Source organism: Acomys minous (genome assembly GCF_964271855.1).
Source record: "Acomys minous genome assembly, chromosome: 6".
NCBI lineage: Eukaryota > Metazoa > Chordata > Mammalia > Rodentia > Muridae > Acomys > Acomys minous.
This window is the reverse complement of record NC_140487.1, coordinates 98,274,678-98,290,433: the sequence shown is the minus strand read 5'-3', so window position 1 is coordinate 98,290,433 and position 15,756 is coordinate 98,274,678. Positions and strand designations below refer to the sequence as shown.

The following is a 15,756-nucleotide window of genomic DNA, read 5'->3' as shown; positions in this document are numbered from 1 at the left end:
AGTTCAAGAGGACTGGAGAGATGGCCGAGCAGTTAAGAGCACTGGCTGCTCCTCCAGAGGCTGTGGTTCAATCCCCAGTGCTCACACAGTGGCTCACAACCATCTGTAACCCCAGTTCCACGGGACCCGATGTTCTCTTCTGGCTTCCGAGGACACCAGGCACGCATGTGATGCACATACACACAGGCATGCAAAACACTCCCACACATAACACTTTTAAAGAAAAAAAAAAATGTAAACCTCAAGACGCTTATGTATAGGGCTTAAAATGCCAGTCCAGTCCTGCCCTGGCCCTACCCCTACCCCCTTCATCCCTGCTCCTTTGAAGTAACTATTTTCAACTCTTAAGGAGCTTTCTTTTGTAACTGAGGAATTTGACTAAACAGTATGCTAAATTACCCGTATTTACCCTCCATCTTTGTTTATCCCTTCCTGCTAAGCAAGATGAAGACACGTTATTATTTTATCCCTGGAGTCTCTCTGGCTACTGTTCACTGTTCATGTTGACCGATCAGACTGTCCTCACTGGTTAAGCCTCTGTTTTCTCTGGAGCCAAGTGAGTCACTCTGTGCTGAGGTGTGATTAATTCATTTCTTAATCCTTGGGAGGGGATGATTTTTTTCTTTTTCTGTTCTCCCCCCCCCCCCCCCCATTTTCAGTTAGGGTTTTGCTATGTCACTCAGGCTAGCCTCAAATTCACTATGCTTACTGTGTGGCACAAAGCCTGCCTCTTCCTGCCTCCACCTCTGGAGGGCTGAGATTAGAGGGCTACACTGTCGACATCCAGCTGGGTGAGAGTTCCTCTTAATAAATTCTGACACATTAGCTAATCTGTCAGCTTCACTCTCTTGGTTCTGCCCATGTGAAAGCTTCTGTCCCGCTGGTGCATTCTTCATGACCCTGACCCTGGGATCGACCTTCATATAACCAGGAAGAGCCTTTATCTCTGTTTTCTATAGTTGGTTTATCTCTCCATATCGACTGTTGTGTTTTTTTGGATAGTGTAGGCTGTTGTGGTTTCTTTTCCTCTGACCTCAAGCTCTCAGAATAATGACTCATGAGACTCAAGATAGATTTTCATATACCTAGGCTATATAGCATGGCTCTTTTCTGACTAGCTCATAACTTAATATAATCCGTTACACTCATCTATATTTCGTCAATGCCTGGCTACCTTTGCTCAGGTACCATGTATCTGTCCTCCTCCTATCTTGCTAGCCCAATCTCTCATGCCTGGCTCCATCCTAGAGTCTTTTCTGCCTGCCGGACGTCCCAGCTCCTATTTCCTGCCTCGGCTATAGGACATTAGCTTTTCATTGACAGGTGATGATGCTTCCATACAGATGAAAGAGATTCCTTCCACAGTAGGCCCAGGAGGTGGCTTGGGTAGGATCCAATCAGAAGCTCATGGCCGATGTGGAAGAGGCAGCTGAAGAGAACTCATCAAGAGGCGTGCTGTGTCTTGAGGCCAGCAGCAGTAGAAAGCTGTTATCCTCAAAGCAACATGGGAGGCTTCTGGAAGATCGTGGTTAAGAGCTGCAGCTGTGGGAGAAGCAGTCCTTGCAGGAATGCTGCTGTCGGTGCAGGAATGCTGCTGTCGGTGCAGGAAGGAAGTGCCTCTGGCAGGGGGAAAACAAGCAGAGAAAACAAGTAACTCAGCATCTCTCTGGTTTCCTGCCTGTACCTCCCGTTGGCTAATGGCTGAGCACAAGCAGAAGCCGGTCATCCTCAAGGGACGTGGCTGATTCTCTTCACCGGAGTGGACTCTGCAGCCCAGGGTGGGATGAAAGGCAGGTGGCGGGGAATGGGGTGTTAGAACATGGCCATGGGGGGGAGGGGGGAAGGAAGCTACAACTTTGAAAGCAAGTGTAGTGAACCAAACTGAAACAAACAAACAAAACCCCCAAAGCGCTCTTGTTCCACATGGCTTCTAGAACAGCAGGGCGGCTAGCTTGGAATTCTGGGTTGGCAACCCTTTTTTTCTCAGAATTTTGAAGGCACCGTTCTACCGTCTCCTGGCTTCCTCTGCTGTTGTCGAGAACTCTGTGTCATTCTCCTTCCTGGTCCTTCCCTTCTGGAAACTTCTGGTCTTACCTATTCCCCCAGTGTTTTGCTTCTTCAGTTGATGTGCTGTGGTATATGGGGGTGATTTCCTTTCCTTACACTTCAGAGTCTCTCCGGGAGGCCTTGGCCAGGTGTGCTTCCCCAGTCCCTTGTAAGACCCCGAAAATGCAGGAGCTATTGATACAGAGGGTAATGGGCGAACTCCTGTATGCTGTCTGTACTCGCATGTAGCTGGAGAGGATGCTGGTCAGATCACTGTGGCATGATGGTAGCAGCGAGCTGCTGAGCTACACTCACACACAGCTGGTCCAGCCTCCTCTCCCAGGACCTATATCACTGACTAGCTATGGAAGGTTTTAATAGGGGAGAGAAGGGAAGACAGAGAAAGACAGAGACAGGGCACAAGTTGTCCTAAGAAAAATGGCAGATTGGCATAGCAGGAAGTCCTGGCATCGGGCCTGGACTTCCATGTAGAAGGAAGAGGTTCAAAGGCCAGCCGACATATTCACAAGACTTCCCACAAGCGGGGATGGTTTGGAGTCCAGAGTGCAGTGTGTAAATGGATGAGAAGTCATTCTCTGTCTGGAAGGGACCAATGACTACAGAGCTTCTGGAATCCCGAGCAGAGTGAACATCAGGACATAGTGCCATGAAGAAAAGCGCTGACTGTCCGAGTGGGCACCTTCAGCTGTGACAAGCAGAGGCGCTTTCTGAGGGTCAGTCGCAGACATGGACACTTGGGAATTCAAGCAGAAGAGACAGGCAAGCAAGGCTCACGGCTGGCTTCTGTACAGCCGTGTCTTCAAGGCTGACAGTACAAAGTCATGGCACGTTCTCACCCCTAAAAAAAAAAACAAAAGCAAGAGTTGGCTGAGTGGGCCATGACTTCACTGGAGATCCCCCGTTCATGTACTGTGGCAGCTAACACAGATGACAGGAAAATAGAAAACTAGTTCAACTCACTTAATGACAAAACCATTTCATTAGTATTACCCTAAATTGGTATCCTGACTACCAGTGGGTTGGAAACTCTTTTAGTTGAATATGTGACTCAAGAGATTTTATCTCTTAGCTAGAAGATGCAGGGTTGTGGCAGTAGTGCAAACACACTCACCACAGTGCCTTCTGGGAGTTGTGTTCTGGGCATTTTGCTGCGGAGCTTACTCGAGCATGGCAGCTTAGGAGAAAACTGATTTCTGAGCCAAGTGGTGCAAGGTTCTCTGCTACAAAAACAAACAAACAAACAAACAAAAGGAGTGAATGAATAAATACCCCTCAAGTATTATGATTTTTTTTTATTGCTTTTCTTTTCTTTCTTTTTTTCTTTCTTTCTGTTTCTTTGCTTTGTAACAGGATCTTCTGTAATCCAGGATGGCTTAATATCCACTACGTAGCTGAAACTAGCCTTAAATTCCTGACCCACCTGTCTCCACTCACCAAGTGCCGGGATTACAGGCATGTGCCACCATATCGGGCTTTCATGAATCCTTTTTTTAAAAGATTTATTTACGGTGTTATGTCGGCATGTACACCTACTGGCCAGAAGAGGGCATCAGATCACATTATAGACGGTTGTGAGCCACCGTGTGGTTGCTGGGAATTGCACTCAGGACCTCTGGAAGAGCAGACAGTGCTCTCAACCTCTGAGCCATCTCTCCAGCCCTCATGAATCCTTTTATGCAGCGTCAGCTAGGTTACAAATTGGTGAGAAAACAACTCAGTAACTTATCACAAAGACTTCTGTTGCTCGTTGCTTCTTATCTCTCGTGGATTAGCAGAGAGCTTTTGCTTATCTGAAATAAGGTCAGGCTTTGGCTCTGTAGCCTCCAACAGGGGTCAGAGGCAGTCTGTGTTTTACAGTTGGTGCTTTAGTTCTGCCCTTTGTGGGTAGTGTGTCCAGGTCAATGTCCCAGTCAAGGCAACAAATCAAGGCTTCGGACATAGTGACGACATGTTTCTGCTTGGCCCATTGACTGTGTCTGACTGTAAGCAGATCATGAAATCAACCCTATCATGGGCTGATAGGGCCGAAAGCCAGACATATTTAGCCCTAGGTGTTAACTGTCTATCATTTCGTGCTAAGGGTTGTTCTACGGTGGAGATTTCCATCAGCCCTGCGACACACAATGGCAGGTGACATCACTTACCACTCCTACGTCATAGATGAAATGCCGAGGGGAGAAGTTATGCAGTCCGCCAAAGCCACACAAATAGTATTCAGACTGCAGACCTCAGCCCAGGTGATCTCACCTCATGGCGTGTGTGCTTTGTCTCCAGACTACGGGAGCCTCTCACCAAATAAGAGAAAATGCGAAGCTACCAAAGGTTCTCTCATCAGGGGAGAGACAACACATAACTCAACGTCACTTGTAACTTTAACTCCAGAAAACTGGACGTCCTCTTCTGGACTCCCAGGCACCTGGACTTTTGTGTGCAGACCCACATACATATAGTTAAAAATTAACACCATTGCAATGCCTCTAAGCCTAGCACTTAGGAGGCAGAGGAAGGCAGATCTCTTGAGTTCAAGAGCTACCTGGTCTAAATAGTAAGTTCAGACCAATTAGTGTTAGTGGCACTTTTTAAAATGTGTGTATTGCAGTTTCTCTGAACCAGGCTGGCACCCAAATCATTGAGACTGGACTATGCTATTTATTTAATAAGCTTTACAGCACAACACTGAGCAGTTATGACTCTATTTTTAACTCTCTAAGCTAATCTGGTTTCCTCTTTGCCAAAATCCCCCCTTTCGCCAAAATACTTGCATTTTATGGGTTTCTCTGCTCCAGCTGCTCTATCCTAATGTCTGCTGGACCTCTGTACACCAAATCTCCTACTTCCTCCTCTAACTCTGATCCTCCCCTGGCTGGCAGGAAGTCCAGCCCTATTCTCTCCCTTGCTCAGGGACTGGCTGTAAGCTGCTTTATTGGCATGTCAGGGGATAATTGGGGAGCAGTATTTACACAACTTTGAGACAGGAGATTCTCAGAACAAGGATTGCAACCAGATATGGGGACACAGAAATCAGCATTGGAATCTTTATACAGCGCACAATAAGATTATGCCTACAAACCAGGGCTACATAGTGAGACCCTGACTCAATAAAATAAATATTTAAAACTGGCTAAGATGATATATAGTCTAAAGCAGGGTGGTGGTGGCACATACCTTTAAATCCCAGTGCTTTGGAGGCAGAGGCAGGGGTATCTCTATGAGTTTGAGGCGAGCCTCTGCAAGCTCCAGGACAGCTAGAGCTATACTGAGAAGCCTTGTCTCGGAAAAAAAACAAAACAAAACAAACAAAACAAAACAAAACAAAAATCTAGTCTGATGGGTCTGTCTTAGGAAAATACTTTATGAACTTGGACATTTATGAAAGTAAATTCTTTGAGGCTTAGCTACAACGGAAAGGTTTTGGACAGAGGAACATGTTATTCTGATTAATAAAGTAACAAAAAAATTAATTTCCCTTTGATGATATAAACATTTTGAGGGGAGCCTGGTCTTGGGGAGAAAGTGGAGATGGACAAGAGTGCATGCAGTCTTGGAGGTCCCTGAGCACCCTGTCTCGCCAGCCTCCTTGGCCTGTTACTCCAGCCCTCAGCAGGCTCCCTCAGCATCAAAACCAGAAAGTATAGTTCTATTCCCTGCACCCAGTTTTCTATCCGTTTCTTAGAAGAGTTTGTTGAGTAAAGAAATGCTTTTTTTTTTTTTCTTTCCTTCAAAGAATGAGAAGAGGAAGCTGAGCGTGGTGGCTCATGCCTTTAATCCCATCACTCAGGGAAGCAGAGGCAGGGGAATCTCTGTGAGTTCGAGACCAGCCCTGTTCTACAAAGAGAGTCTAGGACAGCCAAGGCTACCCAGAGAAACCCTGTCTCAAACAACAGCAACAACAAAAACCCAACACCTAAATAAATAAATAAATAAAAAGACTGAGAGCTCAAGCAAGATGGCAACGAGTTAAAGATAGCCACCACACATTTGTAACAAAAATGGCTTTGGATAAGTAATACTTAATAACTACTTTAGCAGTTGCTTATTCCATGTTACCCTATAACTTGCTTTCCACCAAACAACTTTTTTTTTTTTTTGGTTTTTTTCGAGACAGAGTCTCTCTGTGTAGCCTTAGCTGTCCTGGACTCACTTTGTAGACCAGGCTGGCCTTGAACTCCCAGCGATCCGCCTGCCTCTGCCTCCCGAGTGCTGGGATTAAAGGCGTGCGCCACCACGCCCGGCCCCCCAAACAACTTTTAATGAAAGTCTCTATTAAAAAATTCTTTGCTTTGTGAGGATTTACCTAAGAAGGAGCCATGGCTTAGCAGGCGAGAGAGTTTGGTAATCTTCCACAGAAGCCTGGTTCAGTTCCCAACACCTACACCCTCTCACCCAGTCACATCACTCACCGGCTCATAATAGCCTGTAACTCCGGCTTCAGGGGATGCAGTGCCCTCTTCTGGTTTCCTTGGGCACCTCCACACATCTCACACACACACACACACACACACACACACACACACACACACACACACACAAATAGTAGGAAGTAAATGCCAGGTATAGTGGTACATACCTTTAACGCCAGCACTTTGGAGGCAGATGCAGGCAGATCTCTGAATTCAAGGCTACAATATGAAGTTCTAGGTCACCCAGGGCTACTTAGGGAGAACCTGTGAAAAGATGTGTGTGTGTGTGTCTGTGTGTGTGTAATTTTTTTTTAAAATAAGGAAACAAAAACTTCTGCCTAGACACTAGGCAGAACAGTGCTTAAAGAGGACTGTAGTCACAAAGAGAAGGCTAGTGAGTGTCAGCAGCAAGAGGCATTCCAAGTTAGAAGTGATCATGAAGGAGGGTGTAATGTCTCTTTAACTTGGCTCAGAGGGTGAGCCCTCTTGCCTCTTGAAGGAAAGACTAAGCTGAAGGAGCCTGGGATATTCACAGCCCTTCTGTTATATAAGAATAACAAGCACACATCTCATAAAGGCTGCTGTGAAGAGCACACTGTGATAATTGATATTAAGCGCTTAGCGCAGTGCCCGGCACACAGTATGAGCTCAGTAAATGCTGGTTGTTACCTTCACTTTATTCTCTTCAGTCTCCTCCTTCACCACCAGGCTTCATTCATTCTTTTCCAAGGACATGCAGGGGGCGTGTCCTCCTCCTCCTCGCAGCTCTCACCTAAGCCCCGCCCCCGGCTCTCCCCGGATTGGCTCCTAGGAGGCGGAGCCAAGGGAAGAACCCATTGCGGCGCGGTGGGCGGGGCGCATGCGCGGGTTGGGCTGGGTGGAGGAGGAGAGGAAGAGCTGCCGGAAGTAGGCGGTGGAGGTGGCGGCAGAGCTGGCCTCAGCTGCCAGGGAAACCGAGGCGGGAAGAGCGGCCAGCAGACCCTTAGCACCGGGGGTCAGGTGTGCGCTCCGCACGCCGGGGGACCCAGAGCTCGCTCCGCCTAGGCCGCGTCTTGGGTCCCGCAGCCTCCGTGGGTCCTCGCCTTGCCCGAAGCCCACCAGGGGGCGCCGCGCGGCGGGGCTGCGGGGCGGGGGTCGGACGGCCCTGAACCCCTAGCAGCTCGGGGCCGGGCGTCAGGACACGGCTCGTCCCGCTTGGAAGGTGCGCCAGGGCGGGGGCCTCGAGGCCTCAGCCCCGGACCGAGGCAGGGGTTCCTGGGGGGCTCAGAGGGCGCGTCGCCCTCTGCCCCCGCCGGCACCCTGGCTATGACAGGCAAGTCGGTGAAGGACGTGGATCGGTACCAGGCGGTCCTGGCCAACCTGCTGCTGGAGGAAGATAACAAGTTCTGTGCTGACTGCCAGTCCAAAGGTAGCACATCCGCGGCGGCAGCGTGGTGCTGGCCTGAGTGGGGAGGGGGTTCTGGAGCTCAGGCGCGAGTCCTCTTTGGATGACAACGCGTGCCACCCTCGCTCATGAGCCTGTTGGGTTTCCTGGGGCTCGAGGTTTGGTGTGGGCGAGTGTGTGTGTGTGTGTGTGTGTGTGTGTGTGTGTGTGTGTGTGTGTGTGTGTGTGTCGGCGTCAGCGTGATGGGGATGGTACAGTGGGGGTGGGGTTGCCCGGTTGCGTTCAGGTGAGGATGTCTGTGCTGCAGGCTCTGAATGGCTTCTGGGCTCGCTGTCATCCAGAGCTGGCAGCCTTTCACTTGGCAAAGCTGTGGGTGAGCTGCAGTGTGGTGGGGGTGGGGGTGGGGGTGGGGAGGAGGAAGGTGTGATGACGAAGAGGAAAACTGTCGAAATGCTTTTTTTAAAAGGTGGTATTCCTTGCTGCCTGCTATTTCATTAGCAACTCCTGTCATTTTACCACCTTGTTGAGCTCTGACAGAGTACTTGGGTGGCTTTCTTCACCCTGGACATGTGCACTGAGAAGCTGCCTTATGCAGTGACACAGTGCGGATTTCTAGAGAGCCTAGCCTGGCCTGTGGAGGCCTCATGCGTGTGTGGTGGCCGAAACTAGCAGACCTGGGCTGTAGTGCAGGACCCATTCAAGCAGGGAGAAATGGAAGCAAGGAATTCATTGAATTCGTTATTTCCTTTGGTGATTACACTTCTAGTGGGGAAATAGGAAGGATCATTGTAAATTGGCCACAACCATTTAGCCTCTGTTTTCTGTGCCTGTAAAGGTTCATGCTGTGATACAGTTAAAGGTCAATATGGTAGGAAAATTTACTAGTGGAATGTTTGTACTTGGCTTTGTAGATACAGGCAGCGGTGATTTGGGGCAGGGGGCTATTGTTTATTTACTTTAGTTCATGTCCCAGATTTGCTGTATAGCATATGGGCATGCGGTATAAAACAAATGCAGATGTGTGTGTGTTAGTTTTGAGAGAAACAGTAGGCGCTTAGCCATGCTCCGTGGGATTATGGTTCATTTTGGAGTAAGGTTACGTAAGGAGGGCACAAGAATGATGACGCACTGACTTATACTTGTAGTGATACATTTTAGTGACCTCTATCAGCAGGCAAAAGGAACGAAGTGTTGGGAGAGCAGGGCCCCCAGGTTTTTCTCCTGAGTTTTTACATTAACGGGAGTTCATTTAGAAAGGGCGTTTGTGACTGGTTTATGTTGAGTAGCTTAAATTTGTTGTAGCTTGATTCTTGTTAGAGCTGTTGGAAGGTTTGGCTTAAAATTTAGGAGCATCTTTGTTTTACTACAATCCCCCAATGCCCTCAGTTGACGGTTCTTATGTCACAGTAAGGCATCCCCTGAGTGAGCACTGTCACATTTAGGGAATGCCATTTTGATGATTTTTTTAGAACCACTCCTCCCCTGTTTCTTATGCTGTTATTACATTTATTCCAATAAAATATACCACACGGGAGAGGCCAGTTTACCATTCCTTCCTCCAAAGTTCCCGTCGCCTTTTTATTAGTAGCCTTACTGGGTATAGCCAGACATGAAGCTTTAGTTAACTTCTAATGAGAGCGAGGAACTGGGGCCCGTGAAAGGGCTCAGCGGGTAAAGGTGCTTGCCACCGAGACTGACATCCAGAACCTGATCCTCAGGACCCACATGGTAACCAGCTTTCACAAGTTGTCCCTTGACCTCCACGTAGATGCTGTAGTACAGGTACAAACTCCTACAAAGTCAGTAAATGAAATGTAAAGAACAAACAATAACAAACAAACAAAAAAAAAACTAGGAGCTGGCTGTCACCAATACTAAAACCTTGGATCCTGAATGTTCTGAAGTTAGAAATTCTTTTTAAAAGAGCAATAGATGCCCCTGTGTGCCGGGCCCCCACCCCTCCCCCCACAGTTCTGTTAAACAGGCTTTTGCTGAGGCCCCTGTTTATCTAGTTGGAGAACTGTCCAGCCCAGCCTGCCGGTTAGCCCCTCCTTTGTGTTCTTCCTCTTTTCCAGCTTCTGCTTCTGTAATAAACATAGGCAGTTCTAAGAGGGTGGGAAAGAGAGACCTTTCATCCGTAGACTGTTATCTGCTCAGCCCTGATAAAAAGGACCACAGTTGGCAGAAGAATTTGAAAACTATTTGCTGAAATAAGATTTGCGTTTGAGGGCCGGGCGTGGTAGTGCATGCCTTTATTCGGCAGGCAGAGGCAGGTGGATGGCTGTGAATTTGAGGCTAGCCTAGTCTACAAATCGAGTCCAGGACAGCCAAGCCTACACGGAGAAACCCTGTCTCAAAAAACCAACCAACCAAACAAACAAACAAAAGAAACAGATTTAGGTTTGAGTTTACTTCCCTCCTCGCCCCCCAACTGCCTGTCCTTGTTCAGAAAATTGAGAGCGCACCAGAGAGGGTCTGGAGAGTGTTTGTCTATTAGTATTTGGTTTACAGACCTATAAGTGGATACTTTTGTAATATTTTGTAATATTCCAAAATTACTCTTTGGCAATGACTTCTCTTTTTAAAATTTAATATTCCATTTTAATTTGTGTGTGTGTGTGTGTGTGTGTGTGTGTGTGTGTGTGTGTGTGTGTAAGACAGAAAACAACTTCCACCACCACATGGGGAGTGAACTCAAGTGCTCAGACTTGGTGGCAAGCACCCTTCCTTATCCCTTGAGCCATCTGGCCACCCTGATTGATTTATTTATTTATTTTTAGAAAAAAAAAAGCTTTCATAAAAATTTTATCTTTATTTTAAATCATATGTCTGTGTGAGTGCTGTATCCATGGACGCCAGGAGAGGGTGTCCCAGATTCCTTGGAGTTGGAGTTACAGGCAGCTGTGAGTCACCTGAAGTGGGTCCTGGGAACTGAACTCAGGCCTTCTAAAGAACTGTATGAACTCTGAACCACAGAGTAGCTTTTCTAGTCCCCTGACTCTTCTTTTTAACATCATGTTTAAGAATGACATCTGTTCGTTGATCCTTAAAATAATGTAACTTGAACATCAGAATAAAGAATAAGTAGGCGCCCTTCTCTCTTTGTTCAGAAGGTGTGTTGGACCAGGAGGGTCCCACAGGTCCCGGACTACTTTGTAAAAAAAAAAAAATGCCGATGCGGAATGGTTGTGGCCAGCACTTGGGAGTCAGAGGCAGGCGGATCTCTGTGAGTTCGAGGCCAGCCTAGTCTACAAAGAGAGTTCCAGGACAGCCAGGACTGTTACACAGAGAAACCCTGTCTTGAAAAACCAAAAAACAAAACAAAAGCAAAAACAAAAACAAAAACAGCCATAATTTAAACCACTGGAGGTGGCCACGCCTGCAATCTCAGAACTCAGGAGTTGGAGGCAGGAAGTTCAGTTATCCTGAGGCCAGCCTGGGCTGTACACTGTTGTTAAAACCAAATGCTATCATTTGCCACTGGAGAGTCTGCCTTTCTGATGACCTGCATACTCCTGTCCACCACTGGGACATTACCAGTGTCAGGGTTTGTGAGAAACAGAGAGCTGCTTCCTGAGCGAAGAACTGACATGGGCATATGATGAGCTTGTGTGGGTGTGTGTGACCCTGCAGCACCTCATGGCATTCTAGAGTCCTCAGAGCTTTGCTCGTTTTCCCCTTGCCTCTTCCATTACCTCCTGTCCCTGAAATGTTTCCCCTGTCATTACCTAACCACTGCCTCTGTTTCATCTATGATATATTTTTTCATTTCAGTTGATTTTTATGTGGTTTGAAATTTAAAAAAAAATCTAAAAGACAACAGAATGTGGAAAGTCATTGTCCTCAGTTGACCTGTGGCCACCTTTGTCCTCTTCCTGGATATGACCACTATTGGCTGTTTCTCACCTGCCTTTGTTCTTTGTTTCAAGCAGCGTCTTGTAGCCCAGGCAGGCCTTGACCTCTGTGTAGCTGAGTAAATGAATTCCTGATCTTCCTCCTTGAATTCCTGCTCTACCTCCCCAAAGTTTGCATTACAGGCATGCACCCCTTTACCTGATTTCTTACCTGTGTATTTGAGACAGCTCTGTATAGCTTTGGCTGCACTGGAACTTGCTGTGTAGACCAGAGTAGATGCAAACTTGCTGTGGTCCCCCTGCCTCTTCCTTCCAAGCGCTTTGCCTTTGCTGGCTTCCATTTTTAAATGTACATGTGGGGGACATGTGTGTGAGGATGTGTACATCTATGCCTTTGTGTGGAGCCTGATGTTGACATTGGATGCCTTCCTCTGTAGATGTCCGTGCTTTTATTGAGACACATCTGTCATTGATTCTGGCTTCCGTAGCCACCTTGCCCTGAGGATCCACTGTGTCTGCCTCCTGTACATTGGGGTTTTAGGCAGGCTGCCATGCCCAGCTGGCTTTTAGGTGAGCTTTGGAGATGTGAACTCCAGTCCTCACACGTGCAGGGTGAGTGCTTTACTCGCTGAGCCTTCCCCCAGCCTCCCTTACCTGACTTTTGAGAGGTACTATATGCACGGACAAACTATGCGATTGTCTTTATTTTGTGTATGTGTGTCTGTGGATATTAAACAACGACATCAAATGTATAGGTTTTCAGCGCTTTTGTGCAAATAACACATTACCTGCTGCTTTTGGTCTCTTGGATTTTTCAGTCAAGAACATAACATGGAGACCATGAAGACGCTCTGTCCATGTGCACTAAAAGAGCTCCTGCATTATCTCAAGGCCAGACACAAGGCTGTATTTCTATTAAGTTGAGAGAGATTCTTGAGTGATTTGTAAAACAGCTTCTCTCATGGAAGCTATCTTTGAAAAGTGTGCACAGGGCCCGCAGAGATGGCTCAGCAGTTAAGAGCACCTGGGACTTTTGTAGAAGACCCAAGTGTGGTTCCCAGCACCTGCATGGTGCTTACAACTATCTATAACTCTATTTCCAGGGGTCTCGTAGCCTCCTCTGGCTTCCAGGCATATACACTGTACACAGACATGCATGCAGGGAAAACATTCTTATAAAATAAGAAGGAAAACTTTTTTTTTTCTCCTGAGACAGGGTTTCTGTGTGTAGCTCTGGCTATCCTGGAATTCTCTCTGTCGACCAGGCTGGCCTGGAACTCTTAGGGATCTGCCTGCCTCTGCCTCCTTAGTGCTGGGATTAAAGGCGTGCACCATCACCACCGACATTTGAATACCGTCTATTAATAATGTATCTGCAGCACGTAGAAGGTTTTGATGAGCCAAGAAGGCAGTGGTGGGAAGGACTTCCCCTTGGGGACGGAGCAGCCAGTGAGACCCTTCACCTGCTTTGTGACCCTCCTCATGCTGCCCTCCCTCTCAACTTCATTTTCTTTCTTTCTTTCCTCTTTTTATTTTATTTTATTTTATTTTTATTTTCGAGACAGGGTTTCTCTGTGTAGCCCTAGCTATCATGGACTCACTTTGTAAACCAGACTGGCCTCGAACTCACAGAAATCTACCTGCCTCTGCCTCCCCAGTGCTGGGATTAAAGGCGTGCACCACCCCCCTCTCCCCAGCCACCTGGCTATTTTTCACCATTCTTGATCTTATTTATTTTATCTTGATTTTATTAGTTCCTTTTTTTCCCCCTCAAGACAGGGTTTCTCTGTGTAGCCTTGCCTGTCCTGGACTCGCTTTGTAGACCAGGCTGGCCTTGAACTCACAGCGATCTGCCTGATTCTGCCTCCCGAGTGCTGAGATTAAAGGTGTGCACCACCACCGCCTGGCTTTAGTTCCATTTTTTAACTTTATATCCTTAAAATACTCCGGTTACTGGAAGCCAAGGTTAGAATGACTCACAGTAATCTCCTGGTTCTTAAGCCAAAACCATTTCCTATATATGGGAGTTCTGGTGTTTTTGCAAATGTGCTTTACAGGACTCTTGAGGATAGCCTGGATGTTTCCTGCCTCTTCAAATATGTAGGAAAGATTGTACCTGGAGAATTTCTTTGTGTGGAGGCTTTCTAGTAGTAGCCCTAAATTTTAACCTTTTAAAATTAAAACTTTATTTCTTTTTAATTGTGCATCTGTGTCCCCCTGCACATACTACAGCACGTGTGTGGAGGTCAGAGGGCAGCTTGTAGGAATCAGCTCTTTCCTGTGCCCTGTGGATACTGGGACTGAGCTCAAGCCGTGGCAGCAAGGAGCTTTACCTGTTGAGACGGCCCACCAGACCCCTGCCGAGGCGGCCCACCGGCCCCTGCCGAGGCGGCCCACCGGCCCCTTCTAAACTTTTGTACATTACTCTTTAGCTCCCCTTCTGTTTGTTTCTTTATCAATGGCCATATCATTGTTTTGTGATTATCATTCCTTAGAACACAAACTTTCCAGTCAACTTTAAGTCACTTTTAGCTACATATCAGTGGCATATGATAACGCAGAACTGTATTTTTTTAACCTTCTTGAGGTTGAAATTCAACAGATGGAGGTTATGCTTCCCTGTGTAGCTTTCTCGCTGCTACGTCCTCCTCTATGGAGTCACATAGCTTTCTGAGCGTTTACAGTTGATTTATCTTAATTCTGATAGTCATGATTGTATTGACAAGTTTTACTGAAAGTCATTTATCAAAGCCACCATTAAATCGTCTCATAGTATCAATATGAAGGCTCTCCTTACTTGTTTATTCTGCTTTCCCTTTAAATTGCACCCTGTGGCAAAGAGGAAAACAGTACAGAGTTACTTTAGGGAGAGCTCACTGTAGACTGGAGAGTCCACGCTGTATGTATGTATGTATGTGCATATGTATACATATTCAGTAATGTATCCTCAAGTGAGAGGTGGTGGCACATGCCTGTAATCATATCAGCCAGAAGATCAGGAATTCAAGATCTTCCTGTGGGCAATGGTGGCGCACGCCTTTAATCCCAGCATTCGGGAGGCAGAGGCAGGTGGATCACTGTGAGTTCGAGGCCAGCCTGGTCTACAAAGTGAGTCCAGGACAGCCAAGGCTAACGCAGAGAGACCCTGTCTTGAAAAACAAAAACAAAAAGCCCCTCCCCCCAAAGCAAGCAGACAACAACAAACACCCTAATAAAATGAAACAAAAGTTTTAAGCACTCACACTGTGCCAGACAATGTGTAGGGACATATGATAAAATTCAAAGATGAGGCCTTTAATTTCAAAGGTGTTATATTCTAATGGTGAAGTAGATGTGTAAAGCACATAATCATAGCGTTATGTACAGGAACGACAAAAGCACCAAAGAAGGCAAAAAGGGCTTCCTCAGGAAGTCACAGCTTCAAAGAGGCAATTAAGCTGTGTCTAAAAGGGTACACAGGCTGTTACCAGGTAAACTTAGGGAGCTGCACTCTGCATTGTGCACTTGCGTGCATGCATGCATATGTATTATTTAGGGTGATTTGACTACATGTTGGATAGTGTGATGCTTAGAATTTGGTTGCTAGTCAGGGCCCAATAAGGATAAAATTTCACCTCTGTAGGTGACTTTTTATGGCTTTGAGATTATGAATATGCATTATGCTTTAGCCACTTTTGTATATATTTAGCATTGTGGGTCCATCTGCTTCTCCAGTAGGATTTTAAATCTCACAAGCATGAAATGCTTGGTTGTTGCCAAGTAGTAAGCGAGGTTTAAGTATTGAGCTGCATCGTCTGTATGGCAGTGTGCTCTCACGAATACGTGAATTTCTCTTAGAACAGTCTAGTGAAAGGCCAGCAGCAGCATGCCGTCGTCTCTGCAGCCACTGCTGTTGTTTTGGAAGCTGAACATGCTCTTATGCTCAAGCAGGCCATGTGTCGAGTATTTTCTGGGTCTCCTTGGTTGTATAAGGTACCTCCTTGGTAGCAAATCGTGTTTCCAGATAAATCAGAAAACTACCCCCTTTCTGCCTTTGTCATCTGATGTCATT

At 46.8% G+C, this 15,756-nt stretch overlaps 1 protein-coding gene and 2 long non-coding RNA genes across 5 annotated transcripts in view; 2 read left to right on the top strand and 1 right to left on the bottom strand.

Moving 5' to 3' along the window:
* LOC311599191 lies at window positions 1-7,276 on the bottom strand. 3 transcript variants are annotated; one of them, XR_014779799.1, is made up of 4 exons: window positions 7,137-7,276; window positions 3,601-3,753; window positions 3,179-3,287; window positions 1-2,905 (listed from the first exon to the last, which is right to left on the bottom strand). It is a non-coding gene; the product is annotated as an uncharacterized lncRNA (long non-coding RNA). The 3 variants fall into 3 exon arrangements; XR_014779800.1 differs by lacking the exon at window positions 7,137-7,276 and adding an exon at window positions 6,635-6,971; XR_014779801.1 differs by lacking the exon at window positions 7,137-7,276 and adding an exon at window positions 6,362-6,410.
* A 103-nt stretch (window positions 7,277-7,379) lies between these two features.
* The window catches only part of SMAP2 (small ArfGAP2), a 52,320-nt gene continuing 43,943 nt past the window's right edge, over window positions 7,380-15,756 (top strand). The window contains exon 1 of the mRNA XM_084784888.1: window positions 7,380-7,875. Coding sequence (XP_084641014.1) covers window positions 7,773-7,875 — 103 coding nt within the window. The 5' untranslated portion in view covers window positions 7,380-7,772. The remainder of the gene's footprint in view (window positions 7,876-15,756) is intronic.
* On the top strand, window positions 8,271-11,905 carry LOC311599192. Its single transcript, XR_014779802.1, has 2 exons — window positions 8,271-11,258; window positions 11,799-11,905. It is a non-coding gene; the product is annotated as an uncharacterized lncRNA (long non-coding RNA).